Source organism: Urtica dioica, chromosome 12 (genome assembly GCF_054948205.1).
Source record: "Urtica dioica subsp. dioica isolate 48M chromosome 12, U.dioica_male_clone48M_v1_H2, whole genome shotgun sequence".
Lineage (NCBI taxonomy): Eukaryota > Viridiplantae > Streptophyta > Magnoliopsida > Rosales > Urticaceae > Urtica > Urtica dioica.
Window position 1 is genome coordinate 18,621,214 of NC_142767.1, and position 20,647 is coordinate 18,641,860.

General features: G+C 31.9%; 2 protein-coding genes across 2 annotated transcripts; one reads left to right on the top strand and one right to left on the bottom strand.

Moving 5' to 3' along the window:
- The first annotated feature begins 261 nt into the window (after positions 1-261).
- LOC149379888 (P-loop containing nucleoside triphosphate hydrolases superfamily protein) lies at positions 262-5,393 on the top strand. Its single transcript, XM_089603825.1, has 16 exons — positions 262-531; positions 637-720; positions 941-1,014; positions 1,126-1,159; positions 1,250-1,308; positions 1,616-1,730; positions 1,822-1,859; positions 2,080-2,177; positions 2,301-2,356; positions 2,547-2,799; positions 3,040-3,158; positions 3,732-3,788; positions 3,962-4,027; positions 4,520-4,597; positions 4,782-4,874; positions 5,087-5,393. Exons 1-15 carry the CDS (start codon positions 403-405, stop codon positions 4,842-4,844), a joined length of 1,323 nt encoding a protein of 440 aa, XP_089459951.1. The 5' UTR covers positions 262-402; the 3' UTR covers positions 4,845-4,874; positions 5,087-5,393.
- A 170-nt stretch (positions 5,394-5,563) lies between these two features.
- LOC149379889 (NAD(P)-linked oxidoreductase superfamily protein) lies at positions 5,564-8,421 on the bottom strand. The gene is made up of 5 exons (XM_089603640.1): positions 8,213-8,421; positions 7,791-7,966; positions 6,985-7,228; positions 6,128-6,307; positions 5,564-6,050 (listed from the first exon to the last, which is right to left on the bottom strand). The coding sequence occupies exons 1-5, from the start codon at positions 8,330-8,332 to the stop codon at positions 5,823-5,825; spliced, it is 948 nt and encodes a 315-aa protein (XP_089459766.1). The 5' UTR covers positions 8,333-8,421; the 3' UTR covers positions 5,564-5,822.
- Positions 8,422-20,647: the final 12,226 nt, after the last annotated feature.

Here is a 20,647-nt window from a genome sequence, read left to right on the forward strand (position 1 = left end):
ATCGGTAAAATAGCGTGTACACCATATTAATTTCTGACTATACTAAACATAAATTAATTTCCCCTAAAAAAAAAGAAAAGAAGCCAATTTCAACTTTCAAGTAATGCCACATCGTCAGGGTGGCGTGTCTGACTGAGAGCTGAGCGATGCATTGGTTTTGAATCAAAGTTACATTCATCCAATGAAAATCAGAAGTATGACGTCAGCACCACTGATCAAGTCAGTGACGTGGCGAAATATCAGAGGACATGAAGGGAAAAAAGAGTGACGAAAACTGCGAGAATACGTTGTTCTTTAGAATATAATAATAGTCTCACACACACCTGATTCTGATTTCCGATTCTCCGTCCGGTGCTTCTTCTTCGTCGAAACTCCGACAAGCGACGATTCTCGATTTTAGAAATGAAGAAAGACAAGGAAATCGCAGAGTCGTATCACCGCGACGAAGAGGACGACGACGTCGACGGCCCTTTGTTTCCCTACTCTCAGGTCGCTTCTCGAAATCCTTCCTCCAAGTACGATTTCGTCAAGGTATTTTCTTTCGCCCTCAATTTTCTGTTTGGCTACCGAGAAAAGTTTCTTTACGATCAAAGTAATTTTTTTTTTATTTTTAGATTTTAATTTTCTTTTTCACAGGTGAAGGTGTGGTTGGGTGACAATGCGGATCACTACTACGTGCTTTCGAGGTTTTTGCTCAGTAGAATGTTGACGGTTACCAAGGTTTGTTTCCTATGCATTTTTTTTTTGTGGCTTAAAGCTTAATTCGTTCTTGTTGTCTGTTCAAGACTCGAAAATTTTTATGCTAAAATGTTCATGTTGCGACTACAATGATTGAATAGGAAATAGGGTTCTGAGCTTGTGATATGTTGCTCAAGCGAGTTATTCTAGATTTCTGTTGTGTGGTTTAAAGAATTGATCAGAGAATGGATGGTTTTTTCAGATCCCAAATCATGTAGCAGTGAAAATTGCTCTTGAACTCAAGAAGCTGCTAATAGATAACAGCCTTCTAGACGTGTATCTCTCTCTCTCTCTCTCTCTCAAGTCCTTATATCATTTCTTTTGAAAATTTCCCAAGCCATCAAGACGAATGGTGGTTAATGTAGAGTGTTTATTTTCCCATGGCAGCTCTCAATCTGATTTGGAAGCTAATCTGTTTAAGGTGTGTGTCAGATCCTTGAGCTTTGCTATCTTTCTTTCTTAATTATTATTTGGAACCTTTGAGAAGAGTTTAACATTGTGATATGTACAGCTTATGGAGCGAAGGGGTTATGGCGAGGAGTACATAAACCGCTACAAGATGATGACCAGGTCAGTTTGATTTACCTATGATTTCCAGTTTAATTAGTACGAATTGTTGCTGTTAGGATTTGAGCCCTAAAACCGACTTAACCAGAAAACAATTTAAATCGGAAAGAGCAACTAACACACATTTATAGTGGTTCACCCTCAGATCGATCCACTGAATAATTGTCATAAGTTCTCCATAGTCTAACCGACGAATAAGGCTTCACAACTCAACATTTGTGTGCTTAGAAAAAGAAAGTAAAGAAAAAAGTAACTGACAGGAGTAGCGAAAACATAAATGCTTTAGTTGGTAATTCTGTTTGTGTCACAGGTTTCATCATCAAAGAGTACCACTAGTTATTCTTGTGTGTGGAACTGCCTGTGTTGGGAAATCTACCATTGCAACCCAACTAGCGCAGAGGCTCAATTTGCCGAATGTCTTGCAGGTTTTTATTCAAGACTCTATAGATTTCTCCCTCTCTTTTTTTGCTTCACTTAGGCATCTAACTTTTCATTTTTATCTTTTATTTTTTGTAGACTGATATGGTATATGAATTGCTGCGTACGTCTACAGAGTATGGCTTGATTCACTTTGCATCATTCAGCTATCTATCTACAAATAATTTATGCTTTCATGTTCAGTGTGCTTTTGTAAATGAGTAACTTTTGATACTTTCATACGCTCATGCCTCCTGATCAGGCTTTTATAGTCACATTTTGAAATAGTTAAATAAGGACTTTGGTTATTTTTACATGTGCTTATACTATGCTTTACTTTTTGGGATGCTTTCTCAGTGCTACATTGGCATCAACTCCTGTATGGACACGGGACTTTGGCTCCTCTGAAGAATTAATAACTGAATTTTGCCGGGAATGCCGAATTGTTCGTAAAGGTAGCAACTTTACATTGTGGAGACAATGATCCAGAGCTGCATTACATGGTTAGAGAAGACTAGGATGTAAAATTCGCTTTGCTTGATGTTGATAACACGTCTTTGAATGCAAATGATCTCCAGGTCTAGCTGGTGATCTGAAGAAAGCAATGAAAGATGGAAAGCCAATAATAATAGAGGTATGCTTAACCATCCCGTTAGTGGGAACCCAAGGAAAAGGGGTTATCTTCAATTATTCGATGGGTGTTTCTGCTCGAATTTAATATGATTTCTTTAATGATTTATGTATATTCATGAAATCGAATCCACATCCTCCTTGGTGAAATGGGAGATGGTTACCATTGTGCAATTTTCATGGTTTGATGTCAGGGAATTCATTTGGACCCAAGTATATATCTGATGGATGATGAGAATAAATCACCATCTAAAACGCAAGATCAAGCTAAGGAGCCAAACCTCGAGTCCGTAGCAGCAGATGATAAAAAAGAAAAAGAAAATAACCCAACTGTTTTGGGAAGTCATAATGAGGTTACTCAGGAAGGTATTTCAGGCAATGAGGTTAATACAGTAGCAGATGACCTGGAAGCCATGAGTGTAGCAGGAAATGTTAATGAAAATAAAGGTGAAAATAAAGCCATGAACTTATCATATTTTTTCTTCTTCTATGAAGTGAATTATCTCTTTTCTCATTGGTCTAAATTGTATTTATGTCATATAAGATTAAGAATGCCTATGCGTCTGCGAACAGAAACATCCATATATATCTGTTTATCAATAGTGCATGTATTGGTCTTTTCTGCTGCTGACGCTCGTGGCTACATTATGTGAAATTACTTCTGTAATTATGGTTGTCATCGTGCAGGTGAGACTAAAAAAGATTCAGACATCACAAAAAACACTCCCGTTAAGAAAGAAAAATCCGGTGTGGCCGAACCTGTAATCGTACCGATAGTTCTAAAGATGGCTGAATTTGACCATAAGGTGGGGGTTTCATCTCTTACTTGAATGCTAAATTCTGGAATTCGTCTCTTCTCTACCATGCCAGGAAGGTCTTAATCTGGCGCCATTAGATTGTGTTAAGCAACATGACTTGAATATTTCATTTCATTGTGCATTTAGCTGTGTACATTACAAACAAATATATACATGAGACACTAGGAACTCTTTTTTTCAATTCGGGTCGGTCGACCAGTCCATTGGAGCTCTTTTGTTACTGTCTGAAATTTCATCCTGTTAGTCGTAATAAGAAGCTAGTATAAAATATTTTGATGTCGCATCCTGGTATTTAGAATAAGAAGCTAGTAAGAAATATTTTGATGTCGCAAACTCAACCAGAAGAAAAAAAACAAGTTGAAGAATCCAAACCATATTGCTTTTATGTTTCTATGATGACGAACAGTGACTTCTCTTTTACTTTATAAATTTCCTGTTATTCTTATCAATGAGGTGATGTCTTGATGAAAATGCATGATAATTACTTCGTAATTCGTATATCAAATGTATCCATGCTTTTTTTTTTTCTTTTCCAAAACTGACCTCTTTCTCTCAAATCAGGCCTTGCTTGAGGAATGGATCACAACTCGTACATTTAAGGGTAAATGTCTAGTTCAGGTAATAATTGCATATTCGTCGTTATTATCCAAGAAGCTTATGGGCTGTTACTTTAATCAGTTGATTAGAGTGCTGTGTGACTACCCAGAATCAGTGCAATATCCTCTTTAGCAATCTGTGGAGGAATTGACATGTTATAATTGATTCTGACCCTTGCCTTGTTTATGTTCCAGGATAAGGATAAGTTAATAGCCAATTTGAAAACCATTCAGGAATACCTATGTTCATTTAGCTCAGAGGTACGTGTTTCATGCGTCTGCTATCCTGTTACTTTGAGCCATTTTGTTTATTTTTTCCTTATCATTTTTTAAGATAGAAACAAAGAAAAGTGTCTAGCCATTTAGTTTTGGCTAAATAGCCAATTGAAATTGATGAATTTGCAGAATAGCCAAGGTTTGTCTAAAATTAGTCAAACAGCCAAAATATACAAGTTCCAGGTTTCAATAACTGTTTTGACCCTCTGATTAAGCTTTTGAAAGTAATAAATTGCTTATATAAATCCTCAAAAATTCTAATCTGTGTAAAAAAAAAAAAAATTGACGATGTAATTTTGACATCTCACTGAAAACTTGAAATTTTGGATATTTTGCTTATCAATTTTTGTATAATTTTGTATACAAATGGCTATTTTGTATAATCCAGGTTTCAAATGGCTATTTTGTATAATTTTTCCTCCAAGTAATCAGTTGGATACATAAGAGTTCATGGAAGCTCATAGGTTGTTTTTCCAGGGGGGTTTGACTGTGGTCAACGTATCAGCAACTACATTTCCACAAACATTAGATTGGTTGCACGGATATCTTCTTCAGGTTCGCTCACACTACTCATTTGTGACCTCATTTTTTATTTATTTATTTTTCTTCTTAAAACCAAGAAGTTCGGGAAACTTGAAACTGTTATGCATGATCATTTTTCCCATGTTTTTTTTTTACGCATCTTTAGATTTTTTTGTAGTTGTACTCTTCTCTTGATAGTCACTTCTCTCTTTCCCAGTGCATTGAGCAAGGTATTTCATCCGCGTCCAACAAAAATGGCAAGAAGCTCGGAAATGATTAAGTTTTATACATATGCTAGCTCCGGGAACAGGTTAGAAATATTTTTGGTTTTTGGTTTTTGGTTTATATGCTGAAAACAAATATGACCTTCTAGAGTATGTTTTCTTTTGTCATATCTCTCTACATAAGAGAGATTTAACATCATACACAATCCTTCCTGTGTAAATGATTTACACTACAATAGGTTGATTAGGATTTATTCGCTAGGATTTTAATTTTTTTAATTTATTTATATATTTCTAGGTACCCTTAACGACCTGTACAAATATTACGTGGACACAAATAACTCTATCAGGATCTGAAATAATATTATTCAGCTAGACGGAGAAGAACAAACGTCAGACATTCAGGCTGATTAGTATTTGTAAAACTCCATCTATTTGCATGGTGTCATTGCCAGAAATGTATAGTTGTTTCTTCATCACCAAAATGACAAGCCTCTGGTAATAAGGTACATTGCTTTATGATTGCTTTTTGGAGAGCCATCAAATTTGATAAATGCCATTACGCCATGAACGATGTGAAACTTTATATAGGCCTGTTGTGTAGAGCACCTCAGATTACTCATAATTTTTTTTTTTTTTTTTTTTTGGCATCAATCTCTTTTGTTTATTTGACCCACCAAAGCTTATCACTTTAATATTAGTCCAAATCCGTACAAGCAAACATCAATAGTGAGAAACTTTGCATTGTCAATTCCATAAGAGCCGTATCATGTGATATGGTCTGGTCATAGTCTTGCTAGCCCAACAAGAACATCTTTGTTTCCAACAACACAAATTTCCTTTTGGTACATACATACATATACACCCAACCTTTAGCATATAACCAATTCTATGATTTGATCACCTTGAACACCTTTCAACATTGTGATTTAATTAATATCAATACACATTTTTTTTTCATTTATCAAAGAACTCTGATATGAATAACTTGCAGACTAAGCTACTGACAAATGGCACGATATGAATGAAGTAGGTTAAATTTCATCGTCCCACAGATCTTCAATGGATTTGTATGGACTAGTGGTTTGATTCACCAGAAACTCTCCCCTCATAATTTTCCACTCTTCTAATTTATCGATCCGCCGCAGATCTAGATCGTCCAATTTTAAGTCAAACGCGGATATGTTTTCCTTCAATCTATGTTCGTTGAAGCTTTTCACGATCACGCTCGTTCCTTTCGATAATCCCCATTTCAGAGCAACCTTCAAAAGTTGATCAATTTTGAAGTCAGAACTCAATACTTTTATTTTTTATTTTTTCCTCTAGAGTTGATTCTCACCTGAGCTGGAGTGGCTTTGTGATCTTGAGCAATACTTTTTATAATTGGATGGTCAACTACAGCCGTTGACCCCCATGAGTTCCCGGGCCCACCGATCGGTGAGTAAGCGCTTACGTGGATTTTGTGGTCACCACAAACCTCTCTCAGTTTGGCTTGACGCCACATGGGATGCATTTCTACCTAAACATCACATACCCAAAAAAAAAAAAAAATCAGAAACAAATTATGCAATCATAGTATTTAATAATTTATATCATCTTTTTTATTTTTGTCTTTATGACTTGGTAACCAAATCTTTCACGCGTGGAAGCATATAATATAAGAGATTAGAGTCCCTTGGAAAAATCAAACCTAACGCTCCTCTACTTTTGTTTGAAGCAATTTAATTATGCAATTAGCACGCTTAGAGAGTGCAAAAACTAGTTGTTCCCAAACTATACTTATTTTTATACTCGAAGGATTAGGTAGAATGATGGTATTGAGAGAAGACAAGCTCAAGTATAAAATATATTTAATTGATGATGAGGATTATGAGCATGCTTGATTTTGATGATGATATAAGCAAGTTGACCTTGATTATACCGATCAACAATAATTAACAAAAAAAAAAAAAACTGCTTTGGCAAATATCAATCAATTCTAGTTTTTAATATTTCATTTTCAACCAAAGCTGGAACCTAAACACATATTTATTGCATGGATACGTTACATCACGTTTAGCTGTCAAATATCCTTTCAAATTTTGGTAACCAAGGCCAATCAGTATCTCATTATTCTTCAATGATGATTAAAAACAAAAAAAACAAAATTATTCTTCTCCAAAATAACTGCGAGAAAAATAAAATTTGAAGCGTTACCTGATTGACAGCTGGATTAACAGAGGCAAAATCCAAGAGGGTTTCAATCTTCTTGCTTGAGAAATTACTGACACCAATAGATTTACACAAACCCAATTCCAGGCACTTTTCCATTCCAGCCCAGGTTGATTCCAAGTCCAGCTTTTCAAATTCATCTTCCTTTGGAACAGCAAAAGAAGCCCAAGGCTTTAACTTGACTGGCCAATGAACTAAGTACAAGTCCAAATATTCCATTCCCATATTCCTATTGATCACAAATTTACCATTACAAACAAACCAACAATAATAATATAATAAAGAAAAGTAATACCAAGAAGAGCGTACTTTAAAAAAATCATATGGGGTATGTTTGAATTGTTGTGCAACAAAGCAACAACCATTGGATAGAGAAAAAAAAGGGTCTCTATAACTTTATTTTAATTTTGTTAGTTCCCTTTTCGAGATTCTCAAAATCTTAATATTAGGCGAGAGAATTATCTTGTGCCGTGCTGATTTTTATTTTAGTACTGTACTTTAAGACCACTATCTTATAAAAGTAGTCCTACTAACAGCGCCAAAAAAGAAAAAAAAAATTGTGAATCTCAAGAGATTTTGCAGAAGATTTAAGCGCATGCATAAAACTCGAGAAGATTTACCCACATGCGCTTTGATGGATTCAATAAGGTATTTTTGTATGCGAGAATATATATGTAGATTTTGTCTAGATATACATTTATTTTATATGTATATATATAGGTTGATGAAGAAGAAGATAATTATTTACTAGAATTTAATAATAATTAATGATGATGATAAATTAATAATACCTTAGAGTTTGTTTTAGGCCTGAAACTGGGTCATGGTGATCACTTCCCCAAAGCTTTGAAGTAACAAAAATGTCTTCTCTCTCAACTGTCCCTTTGAGAATTGCTTCTCCCAAAGCATTTCCCACAGCTGGCTCTGACCCATATATCTTTGCCGTGTCAAATTGTCTGTAACCCATCTGCTCATGAACAAATAAAATCAAAAAAATTTGTAGAGTTTTTTTTTTTTTTTTTTTTTTTTTTTAATATATAAGTTCTTCTCCAATGTGAAATTATGTACATTTTGTTTGATTTGAATAAAACCCTAATGATCATACTTGTCTGTAGGCTTGTTTTGAGTAGTGAAGTATACTGCTTATGTGTAGTGAAGACAAAAAAGAAGAAGAGATCGCGAAAAACAAAATATTTGGAGAAAAAAAAAATACCTTGAGAGCCATATGAATAGCTAGTTCTGTAGTCTTCCTATCATTTTGGTAGGAATAAGTTCCCAAGCCAATGAGTGGCATTATTTTTCCGTTATTCAAACGCACTTGATTGTTCTTCATTCTCTCTCTCTCTCTCACATACACAGACACACAAAACACTCTCAAATATGGTTATGTCACTTCTTATACTTCACCTGGTTATATACAAGTGTATATACACGCGCACACGCATAGTCAGCATATATAATTAACTGTATTTCTCATAGGACACTTCAACCACGTAGAATATATTATTTAAGGGTTAAAGCATTATTATATTAATATCGTGGGAGGCTAATGAGATATGTTAGGGGTGTCATGTATGATTATTGAAGACTACATATCAAAACATGTGGGATCTTCCATGTCTCTTGGGATTTTATCAAAATGACCAATATTATCATCAAAACCCAAGTATCTTTGGGTACCCTTTTGAGGGAACTTATTTTCTGTTTATTTATTTATTTTTAAAAATTAATTAATAAATATTTTTTCCTAGTATATTACTATATATTTTCATTCTTAAGTCAACTGGAAGGAACGAAACAATTCTTAGTTATTACAATAAATATTATTTAAAAAAAAAAGTCAACTTGCCGGCCGTACCATATTACTCAGGTATTTTTGGAAACAGGTGTCACGTATAGCAAGCAATAGTATTATTATTAATATCTGAAAACATGGAAGATGAACTTCATTATCGGCGAAACATACTTGATCAATTTAAGCTCATTTTATATTTTAAATTGTTGACTCAAACAAGTCACAAATAAGTAAGATATTGTTTGACATTCACATTTGTCAATGTACATCATTAAAATATTTATAAGTCAATTATTTTTGTATTAAATTGCGCTTACCCTTTCCTTAATCTTGTTCAAGACAGCTTAGTTATGCATATTGCACTTCTCTAATCTAGCTGAAACCGCCCAAATACTTATTTTCTTCCTTAATTAATTAAGCCAAATGGAATCTGGAGTCCCACCTTTTTTTTGGTTGCTTTGAACTAGGGACTATGATTTACAGGTACAATCTTTATTTATTTTCCAATCATGCACGATTTTACCATATTTATATATATATATATATATATATATATATATATATATATATAGTTTTAAGATATATTCTCTAAGTCCAAGGTAACACATTGACATAACACAAGGAAATTTGAATAGCTAATTATTATTTTTTATGGATATTCAGGATTATATATGTAAATGATTCTATCTTGGGAAGACAAACGAAAGTGAATGTGGGTTTCTTTAAAATCCCATTTATTTAACTATATATAAGATATTCAAAATATGGACATGTCACGTATGGATTTCGGTAACAAATAACATTGAGCAATATATTTAGTGTACATTTTTATAGTTTTTTATTGAGATCTTAAATATATATCCCATCATGTGGGATTAGGATTTTCACATGTTCTTATGATCTTAAGACATATCCATGGCTCCAAAGTACAGTTCGTATATAGATCTTTATATTCTCTTAAATTTGAAACTGCATATAGGAAATCAAATCTATATATATGTAAATCGTATATTTTTCATTGATGATGATATGCAAGCCTATCGTGATATGCTTGATTTTGATTCTTGATTTGCTTCTTTATTTATATGCATGATCACTTAAATGAAGGCCTTGTCTCCCTTTTAAAATTTTTTAGATATGAAACTAGAAGCAGATCAGCTAATCAGCTAATCAGCATGTATTCGAACTCAAATTCTGTCGAAGTTTATGTCTACCTATATATATATATAAGATTTTATTCTTTCTTATTTAATCATGTTATTAATAAAAGTAACAGCGCAAAAAAAAAAAAAAATGAATGCACAGATGATTTTTCATGAGCCGTGGAATGAAAGCTCCAAGTTTAAAACGCATTTTTTGCTCTTTTATAAGAGCAATTTTGCCTATGAGAATTACCTAAAGGCTTAATTTTATTTTCTTTTTGGAATAATTCTTTTTGTTACTTTAGCGTTGGTAATATCTCATTTTACAGCATGTTAGATCTCCCAAAACAGAAATGTTTACATATTGGTGGTGCTCCATGAAAGAAATGAAATTTATACAAAATAGTATATAGCCAAAATTTTCAGTTTTTAGCAATATTGTCAAATTACGTTTCAATATTTTTTGGCACTTTCATTATATAAGATTTGACGGTGTGTATTAGATATTAACCACTTTCAAAAGTTTTAATCAGGGATCAAAAAAATTATTGAAATTTTCTACATTTTTTTATCTTTCTGTAAATTGAGGCTATTTTATAAATTTAGGCAAACCTTTACTATTCTACATATACATTAATTTAATTGGCTATTTAACTATAATACAAAAAAAATAAAATTTAATTTATATATGTCCTTTGAATATTGAAAACGACACATTAATCAACCCCAAACTGCCAAACGACATATCCTATACATATTATTATTACGCGTCTAATCAAAAGTCAACCATGACTCATTTTTGTATTAGACAGAAACACACAGATAAGACCCCCCTCTCACCGTCCAACAATGTTACAAGCAATTAATTTTCTTCTTTAAAGGTCTTAAACAACCAAGCAAGGAATAAATTCATATGTTTGACATTGCACATATATGTTTTTTTTTATGTGCTTCAATTAAAATATTGATTGATTTTTCCAGAAGTCAACGTGGCTTATTTTTCAATGATGATTTGGCTTCAACATAACAACAGCCTCTAAGTCTAACCGACCACGGTTATATATAAAAGTTGAGTTCCCTTATTTTTTTATCGAAGGTTTGCTTTGAAACATGGAATATGATCTGCACGACTAAGTCAACCATTCCAATATTTTTCTATATATGTATTGATTGTTTTGGATGTGCAACAAACTGATGATTTAAAGTTCAGAGTTTAGAGTTTAGACCTTTTTATTTTATTTTTTTATTTTTTAATGTAGCTTACATATCTTGAAGATCGTTGGAGAGATACCTGAGTTATAGATTTGGTAAAAATCATATTAACCTCCCTCATCGTTTAAGTCACGCCTTTCATTAATGAAATTTGTAAGTGATTCGCCTTTTTCTAGAGGAGTTAAAATTAGGGTGCTATAGCTATCTGACAATATGAAAACTAACGTTCTGTTTATTTTTCAAATTAGCCATTAACAGTAATTAACAGATTTGAAATGTCAGTTATATTTACTCTTCTTTTTAAATAACTAAAAATTTGTCCAGTAGTCGACGTATCAAAGATATAAATATAAATGTCCAATATAACATTCAATTCAATTTGAAACTCAAAAAGGAAATGAAACCTTGATGTATGCTGTAATGAATCCTTGATTTATGAAGATAATTATTTAGATATCAATGCGGAATCAGCATGTGTATGGTAGGCGTATAGTAGGTAATTATCTATTTTTTCAAATATAAACTGTATTATTTAATCAACATAAAGAATAACTCATATTTTTAAGTGATTACATATGTCTTTTAACGTAAAAAAAAATAATCATTTGATTTATTTTAATATTTTCAACGCTTCTTTTGTTTCCCGTTTCCTTTATGTTTATTTATATTAATTTATGTTTATTTCTGTTAGTTGATCTTCCACTAATTAATATCAGTTGTTCAGTTTCTTTACTTTGTGTGTGTCGTTTTCCAAATCACGAGAATTGTTATTTTGAAATTAAATTGAAATTTATGAAAATTCCATCCATGTATAGAAAAAATACTTGAAATTTCCATCATCATCAATGTTGCATGTACCTGAATTCCCTGAGTTTTTTTGTTAGTATATGTTAATTTTTGTTAATTTGTATGATAATATAAATAAACAGAACCTAGTAAGCAAGCATCTGTTAACTTTTAAATATAAGTACGAGGATTTAAATAAACACAAGATAGCTAATAGAAATAAACAGATAGAGTGTAAATTATATTTAAAAAAAAAAATTAATGTAAGATCTACAAAATGAAGAATGTCACAGAAAACGCTTGGACCGATCAATAAGAAATCGATCCAAATCAAGCAATTAAAAGAGCACAAAAGAGAAACAAAGCCACAGATTCAGATTATATCGAGGAATAGAATGAAGAGAGGCAAACCAGATAGATAAGAGGTTTCCTTGACTTTCTTCTTGGCTAAGCTAGCGGAAGTGACGATCTCTTTGATCAAATATAACTTTTTTGCATTATTTTTTTTCTCCATTAATTTATTTGCTCAAAATCAATCAGAGGGAAGCATGCAAAATAACGAACCAATCCATGTCCATGTGTTTGGTTGACATTTCATTTGATTTTATAGATCCAAACAATTACACACAATTTCTTCATTTTTCCATCTCTCCCAAAAAAAAAAAAAAAATCTGAAACGCAACAATAATTGGGAAAAACAAAGCAAGCATTAACAAACAAACATCACCAAAAAAATTTACCCTAATATCATTCACTACGCTCATGATCTGACATACACACACAAATAGATATATGTGGGGAGAGATCGTAGAAGATGAGGTGTTCATTCTCAAGATCGAATGCTCCGACGCCATTAATAAAAAAAATAAATTTTTCCATCAAACTTTGCTAGATTTTTGTTTTTATGGGAAATAACTGTATCCTAAAATGAAGGACTAAACATTATTCAACGACATTCCTACTTTACTCTTAATTAGAGGGCAGCGGTGGTTCATGTTGTTACGTTCCACGTGATGGAAACGTAGCAGTCCACATGAATAACGTGAATGTTCACTTGATTAAAATAGGCACGTAGGAGTAATTGGCTACTTTTGAAATCGTAGGTGAAACATTGGCAATTCACATGGCTTAGTTCATATGATTTTTCTTGAAATTGTAGTTAAATTATGTCTTGATTAAAAAATAAATAGTCAATCTTCTATTACCTTCTCAAATTACTCTTTATATTAAAGGAGAGTCGGAATTGTAGAAATTCATAATTCAATTCAGAATCATTTTTTTTTTTTTCCAAAACTTGAACTTAAAAATAAGATGTTTCGAATTCTCACAATTTTTTTTTTACTTAAGGATCTTTTATATTGTGACCTAATTTGCTCATTTTTATTTTTATTTTTATTTTTTACACATCTTTTTTGTTGTTACGTAATAAATTTGAGCGCCTATATTGCCAAAGTATTTTGGCTAATTATTTTAGAAAATTTAAACTTTAGTTATTTTTTTAATTATTTTAAAATTACCATGAGTGGATTTTCTTATACTTTACCGAAGTTTTTGGGTTAAAGTTAAGCTATCTTTAGACCCACCGGTTGAATTTAATGTTGTTCAACCTTCAACTACATGTCTTTTCTTTGTCGACAAAATCAAATTCATACTTTATTCAATTCCTCTACAAATTGAAAAAAAATATATAATAATTTGCAGGAGCGATACCACTTTAATTAACGTTATTCTTTTATTTATGTTTTATGGAATGAGTCTCTCTTTTAATGTTTGTCAATCGTACTTGCTACATATATATAATGGTGTTGTAACTAAATAGTAAAAAAATGAAATGAATGAATCTGTTATACAGTCAAATTTATTTAAAATTAACAAAATAGTCTGAAATTTAAAAAATTCACAAGTTGTACTTTGACTCTACTTTTTATATTATTCATTTACCTCTTCAATGTCTTCATTTTTGAGATTTGTAACTCTTCCATTAGCTTTTGTTCATAATAACATTTACATAAAATTACATCATGCAACCACATAATCAGTTTTATTACTTATTGATTTATATAATAGTATAAGTTACGAGTAACAGCTAATAGAATAGTTACAAAATTATAAATTATAAATAGCGATGTTACGAAAATACTTAGTAAAGAATAGTTATGTGCTTGATTAGAACATGAGGAATTTTTCGGAGGGAAGTTAGTAGAGGTGTTAAGAATATCAAAGATTAACAACTCTGAGAGGTGATTAATGCCAAAGAAAGGAATAAAAATTTCTGATATCAAAGATTAATAGCTGGTACTTGTTCGTTAACAAATTATGATCATAACCCAGTAACCCGAATAGTGGGACAACATTAATTCTAAAACACTCGTATATTTCACGAGCTAATCAAGGCTTAACGCGGTCATGACAACACCATGGATCATCTTGAGACAATTGTCGTTTTGCCACTGACTCACCATTCTTCAAGCCTGCAATTAATAAGATTTAAGTGGAGGAAGAAGAAGAAAAAACAATATTAATTAGAATATGATAGTTCTCCAACATTAGAAGATTTATGGTATTATGTTTGTGATTAAATAAAACATACCTAGGAAACCTGGGTTCCTTGAGGCCATTGCTGTGGCAAGTAGAAGCATAACGACGAGAAGAATCACCCAAACAAATGAGAGCTTACTATTTGAAGCCATTATTCTCATGGTATGAAACTACCTTATACATTGGTAGTATTTATATAAACTTTTATTTTCAACTCATTTATGAGAAAGATTCAAAGTCCTCTTTTCTTATTTGCAAATTACTTGGAAAATCTCTCTCTCATTTTCTTTTCCATTGAACTTTACGTATAAGTTAAAGGCCTCGAAAGGATGCATTGTTGACCACGATATTTTTGTTTATTTTTTTATTTTTATTTTTGCATCTAAAGCCCTTAAAATTGCAATCGTATCTTCACCCGCAAATGGCGAGAGAAGAAATAGACGTGACTTGTCACGTCTGTTTGTATTTTTTAAAATTTAATTATAAATTTTTAAAATGTAATATAAAATGAAAAAAAATCAAATTAAATACGAGAGTATAAAAGTCGTACATATATATATATATATATATATATATATATATATATATATATGATACAAATTAATATAAAAGTCGTATAAAATATGATGGTCCGATAAATACAATAATTAACGTAAATGTCGTACATATGAAGTGAAATCATAAATCAGAAGGTGGATACATGCCTTTGTCTCAAATTCCTCATGTGTGCTTATCCTCGTGGTCATGGCCTTCTTCATCATCCCCATAATCCTTCGCCCATTGATCTATTCCCTTCGTGTAATTTTCTTTTGGTGGCGATCTTTGACTTGGACCGTTGCGCTTCGATTGATGACGTGAAACTGACAACGGTTCATGAGTCATCTGAAACAAATTTACTGCCTGTCATCGTCTGAAATTTGTATATTTTTGTAGTAGTCAAATTTACAAAAGAGAAAAATCTCACCGCGAATGATATTTGGAAAATTTTTGCGTTTGGTTTTCCCATTCTCGTGTCTAAACAAATGCGACTTGTCGCAGCTGTTTTCCTTCATGTATTAAGGTACATATTATAATAGTGAGTAAAATATAGTAGTGAATAAAATATATGAGTGAGTTCAGAAACTGACTAGTCAGCATTAAATTTGATCCAACGACATTTCACAAGCAGTAGCAAAAGATTATTAAGGAGTCACAATATCAACCACAAGCGTATATATATGGTTAGTTTCTGGTTTTGGAAAAATTGTACACTTCAACATTTTTGTGCAATTACTTATTCAAGACATCAGAGTTACTTTGGTAATTAAAATATGAGTCCATTAGGTATATAGCCATATTTACAGTTTCACATTACTATATAGCAATTCCAAATGTTTTAGTTAGTTACTTACCTAATTTTTGGTTAAAATTTTTGTGTGTTTTAGTTATGAGATTATTAGAGATATGATCGAATTCAATTTTCGGATTTATTGAATCGCTGAAGATTCGCTAATTGATTCTAACAAAACCTACCTAGGATTTTGATTATCGAATTCAATTTCACTCATTCTTTTGGTTCTGGTTCTTCATCCACAAGCTTTCACTTCTATGTCCCTTACATATTTTTCTCTTAAAAATGCTTCACATTTAACACACAAAAAGTGACGTTAATTAAGACAAAAATGTGGAATAGAGTATAGATACCTACCGCCAAAAAATTGACAATTGTCTCCATTTCTAGACATTTTATGAGAAGCTAAGTTTGGTTTTGCACCATCTACTTTTCAAATAAAAATACAATTTGCCAACGAGGAAATCAACATGTTTCCTATACCAAAGGAAATTTCTAGTAAATAGTCACGAAAAAAAAAAAAAAAAAAAAACAGTTCCCGTGTTTTTAACAAATCTCTCGTCACCTTGAAGGCCAAGTTTTGACCATTCAAACATAATTTAAAATTATTTTGCACTAGAACTATTTTATGTTTTTTTTTTTTTTTTTTTTGAATTACTTGACTAAGTCTTTTTTTATTTATTTATTTTTGCTCCCCATTGTATTCTATTGAACTTAACGTTTAAACTAATGCGTTAAACGGTTGCCTTGTCGATCACGGAAATGTACGAAATACCTACATGAGTTCAGACAATAAACTAATGACTTGGCCCATTTTGAATCCGATCATTACAAAACAGTAATTGCAAAAGTTGACTATAGAATCACGTGATATCAATAACAAATGTGAAACGTACAAGTATAGCCCCGGAGGGAATAAGCACTGATGATGAAACGTCTAAAAAACAGTTTGACATATTGTGTTCCAACGTCGTATTCAATCCAGTGTGTGTGTATATATATATATCAGAATAAGTTGAATTGTGACTAAAAAAATTTAAACTGAGCAGGTTTTAGCCAACACATAAGCCTAAGTTCATTTATTGTGGCTATTCGAATTGGCCAAAAGCATTTATAAAAAAAATGTTCATAAACAATCAATCACTGATATAATTGAGAATAATCTACTGAGCAATGACGTGGCTTCATCTGGTTGCCGCCTCGTTACCAAATTCGTGTGTTCTTCATGTGAATGGTTGTGAGTGTATTTAAGCCATTCCTTGCGTTCTAAGCTTCTATTGGTTTATAATATTAATTTGGGAAAATGACACATATATATTCGTGTTTTAGTGAAATTTCGAGTTTAATATTTGATTTTTTTAAATAACTCTGTTTAATTTAAATGATGAAATTATATTCTAAAATAGATAACAGTTGCATGAATTTTCTTTTTATTGATTTGTCATTGATGTTGACTATATATATATATATATATATATATATATATATATATAAATAAGAAATCGAACCAAACCCCAAGCCAGTACCATTATCCCTAAATTCCCAATTTTGAAATAAAAAATAGCCTTAGATCGAAATAAACTAATAAAATTCAAACTTCACAAGAGATGGTTTGATCCTTTAGTGTTCGAATTGCAACTTTGACTCTTGAATTCGCTGCTCGAATGAGTGATTTTGATGACTATCGACTATCAATTTTTACCCATTTACTCTATTTGTGCTATTCACGATTCAGAGATTGTTGTTTATTTTTTTTCGTTTTTAAATAAATTACATATATGGCGCAAATGAATAAAAGTAAACTGTAGTTTACATATAAATATTAGAGTCAATATCAATGAAAAATCAATAAAAGGAAGATTATTGACAGTGTTATCTATTCTAGAGTATAATTTCGTCGTTTTAATTAAACAGAGAATACAAACTCGATAATTAAAAGTTAAACTCGATATTTTTTTTTTGAGTAGGGGCACTATCGGCCAGGATTACATGATATATTAGCAGTGCAAAGCGCATGTGGCACTAACGGCCAAGATTACATAGTAGGTGGCACTATTGGCCAAGATTACATACTTATTAGAATAAATCATAGGGGGCATGCATTTCTGCATCCCATGAGGGCTTGAACCCATGACCTCTCCGTCGAGGTGAGTGTGAGATTACTGCTAGACCAAGCTAACTACCACGTTAAACTCGATATTAGTATACATACTTAATTTTCCCTATTAATTTTAGCCTAACTTTATAATATTTTTATGAGAAATTGTTTATGGCCTGTTTTGCACAATCTACTTCTGAAACGATAAAAGAGAAATTGAGAACCAGAAAAGAGAGATCTTCTCAGCACAAACGCGAACTTGACAACGAAAAACATATAATATTATAGAAATTTAGAGACAAATGACAATAGAGAGTATATATTGGGATAATTTTGTACATGATTATTGAGGATGACAAAAATTACACTTATTTTTATTATTTACATGAGATATCTGAAGCAATAAATGTAAGAGATTCGTAGCAATAAATGTGTGGGAACTAAGGAATTATAAGTACAGTATTAGTTCCAAGGTAAAGGCTATTTCCAAGGTAGACTAGCTCCGAGACGAGCTGAGTTCAGCTGAGAAGGTGAGGTGAACTTAGAGTTGAGATGAAGTGAGCTCATATCGTTCAAGCACTAAATTTCTACAAATAGCTGACTTATTTCTACATTCACTCATCACTACAAATTTACACATACATATGATCTTCCTTTAGATAATTAACATCTAAAGTTTTCAAGCCATTATCTCGAGCCTGAATTTCAAGCAGATTAGCAACAATTCTCATGGTGGGTCGGTACTCGGGTTTCGGCACCAAACACGAGACGGCTAATTTCGTAATTTTCTCCAACCTATCCGCGGTTACTCCACTCACACGCTGCGAGAGTCGAGGATCTAAAATATCCTTGTAATCGACGCTTTGAACAGAACCCGAGTAGAAATCTGAAATAAGCTCGCTCGGATGTTTTCCCATCAGAACCTCAAGCGCCAATACCCCGAAACTATAAACATCACATTTCTCTCCATCGAAGTGTGATGTTTTCCAGAAGTCAACGTGGCTTATTTTTCAATGATGATTTGGCTTCAACATAACAACAGCCTCTAGCTAACCGACACGGTTATATATAAAAGTTGAGTTCCCTTATTTTTCCATCGAAGGTTTGCTTTGAAACATGGAATATGATCTGCACGACTAAGTCAACCATTCCAACATTTTTCTATATATGTATGATTGTTTTGGATGTGCAACAAACAGATGATTTAAAGTTAAGAGTTTAGCGTTTAGACCCTTTTTTTTATTTTTATTTTTAATGTAGCTTGAATATCTTGAAGATCGTTGGAGAGATACCTGAGTTATAGATTTGGTAAAAATTATAATAACTCTAATCAATCCTCCCTCATCGTTTAAGTCACGCCTTTTATTAATGAGATTTGTAAGTGATTAGCCTTTTTCTAGAGGACTTAAAATTAGGGTGCTATAGCTATCTGACAATATGCAAACTATAATTTTGTTTTATGGCCAACGTTCTGTTTATTTGAATGGACAATTTTAAACAGTTTTTTTGGTGTTTATTACTTTTGGTGGGGTAATCGTGAGAGTCGTGCGTCGTGTCAAAAATCATTCCCGTTTTTCAAATTAGCCATTAACAGTAATTAACAGATTTGAAATGTCAGTATTACTCTTCTTTTTAAATAACTAAAATTTTTGTCCAGTAGTCGACGTATCAAAGATATAAATATAAATGTCCAATATAACATTCAATTCAATTTGAAGCTCAAAAAGGAAATGAAACCTTGATGTATGCTGTAATGAATCCTTGATTTATGAAGATAATTATTTAGATATCAATGCGGAATCAGCATGTGTATGGTAGGCGTATAGTAGGTAATTATCTATTTTTTCAAATATAAACTGTATTATTTAATCAACATAAAGAATAATTCATATTTTTAAGTGATTACATATGTCTTTTAATTTTAACGTAAAAAAAAAACAATCATTTGATTTATTTTAATATTTTCAGCGCTTCTTTTGTTTCCCGTTTCCTTTCTGTTTATTTTTGTTATTAATTTATGTTTATTTCTGTTAGTTGATCTTCCACTAATATCAGTTGTTCAGTTTCTTTACTTTGTGTGTGTCGTTTTCCAAATCACGAGAATTGTTATTTTGAAATTAAATTGTAATTTATGAAAATTCCATCCATGTATAGATGCACCAAGAGCTAGAAAAAATACTTGAAATTTTCCTGAATTCCCTGAGGTTTTTTGTTAGTATATGTTAATTTTTGTTAATTTGTATGATAATATAAATAAACAGAACCTAGTAAGCAAGCATCTGTTAAATTTTAAATATAAGTACGAGGATTTAAATAAACACAAGGTAGCTAATAGAAATAAACAGATATTAGAGTAGGAGTGTAAATTATATTTAAAAAAAAATTAATGTAAGATCTTCAAAATGAAGAATGTCACAGAAAACGCTTGGAACGATCAATAAGAAAGCGATCCAAATCAAGCAATTAAAAGAGCAAAAAAGAGAAACAAAGCCACAGATTCAGATTATATCGAGGAGTGGAACGAAGAGAGGCAAACCAGATAGATTAGAGGTTTCCTTGACTTTCTTCTTCGCTAAGCTAGCGGAAGTGACGATCTCTTTGATCAAACATAACTTTTTTGCATTATTTTTTTCTCCATTAATTTATTTGCTCAAAATCAATCAGAGGGAAGCATGCAAAATAACGAATCAATCCATGTCCATGTGTTTGGTAGACATTTCATTTTATTTTATAGATCCAAAAATTTA

Excerpts from the sequence above, each read along its gene's own strand:
- LOC149379889 (XM_089603640.1), bottom strand. The coding sequence starts at position 8,332 with ATGAAGAACAATCAAGTGCGTTTGAATAACGGAAAAATAATGCCACTC. Across the intron at positions 7,229-7,790 it reads GGCCTAAAACAAACTCTAAG|GAATATGGGAATGGAATATT; the intron begins GTATTATTAATT and ends TGTGATCAATAG. Across the intron at positions 6,051-6,127 it reads ACAAAGCCACTCCAGCTCAG|GTTGCTCTGAAATGGGGATT; the intron begins GTGAGAATCAAC and ends CAACTTTTGAAG.
- LOC149379888 (XM_089603825.1), top strand. The coding sequence starts at position 403 with ATGAAGAAAGACAAGGAAATCGCAGAGTCGTATCACCGCGACGAAGAG. Across the intron at positions 532-636 it reads CCAAGTACGATTTCGTCAAG|GTGAAGGTGTGGTTGGGTGA; the intron begins GTATTTTCTTTC and ends TCTTTTTCACAG. Across the intron at positions 721-940 it reads GAATGTTGACGGTTACCAAG|ATCCCAAATCATGTAGCAGT; the intron begins GTTTGTTTCCTA and ends TGGTTTTTTCAG.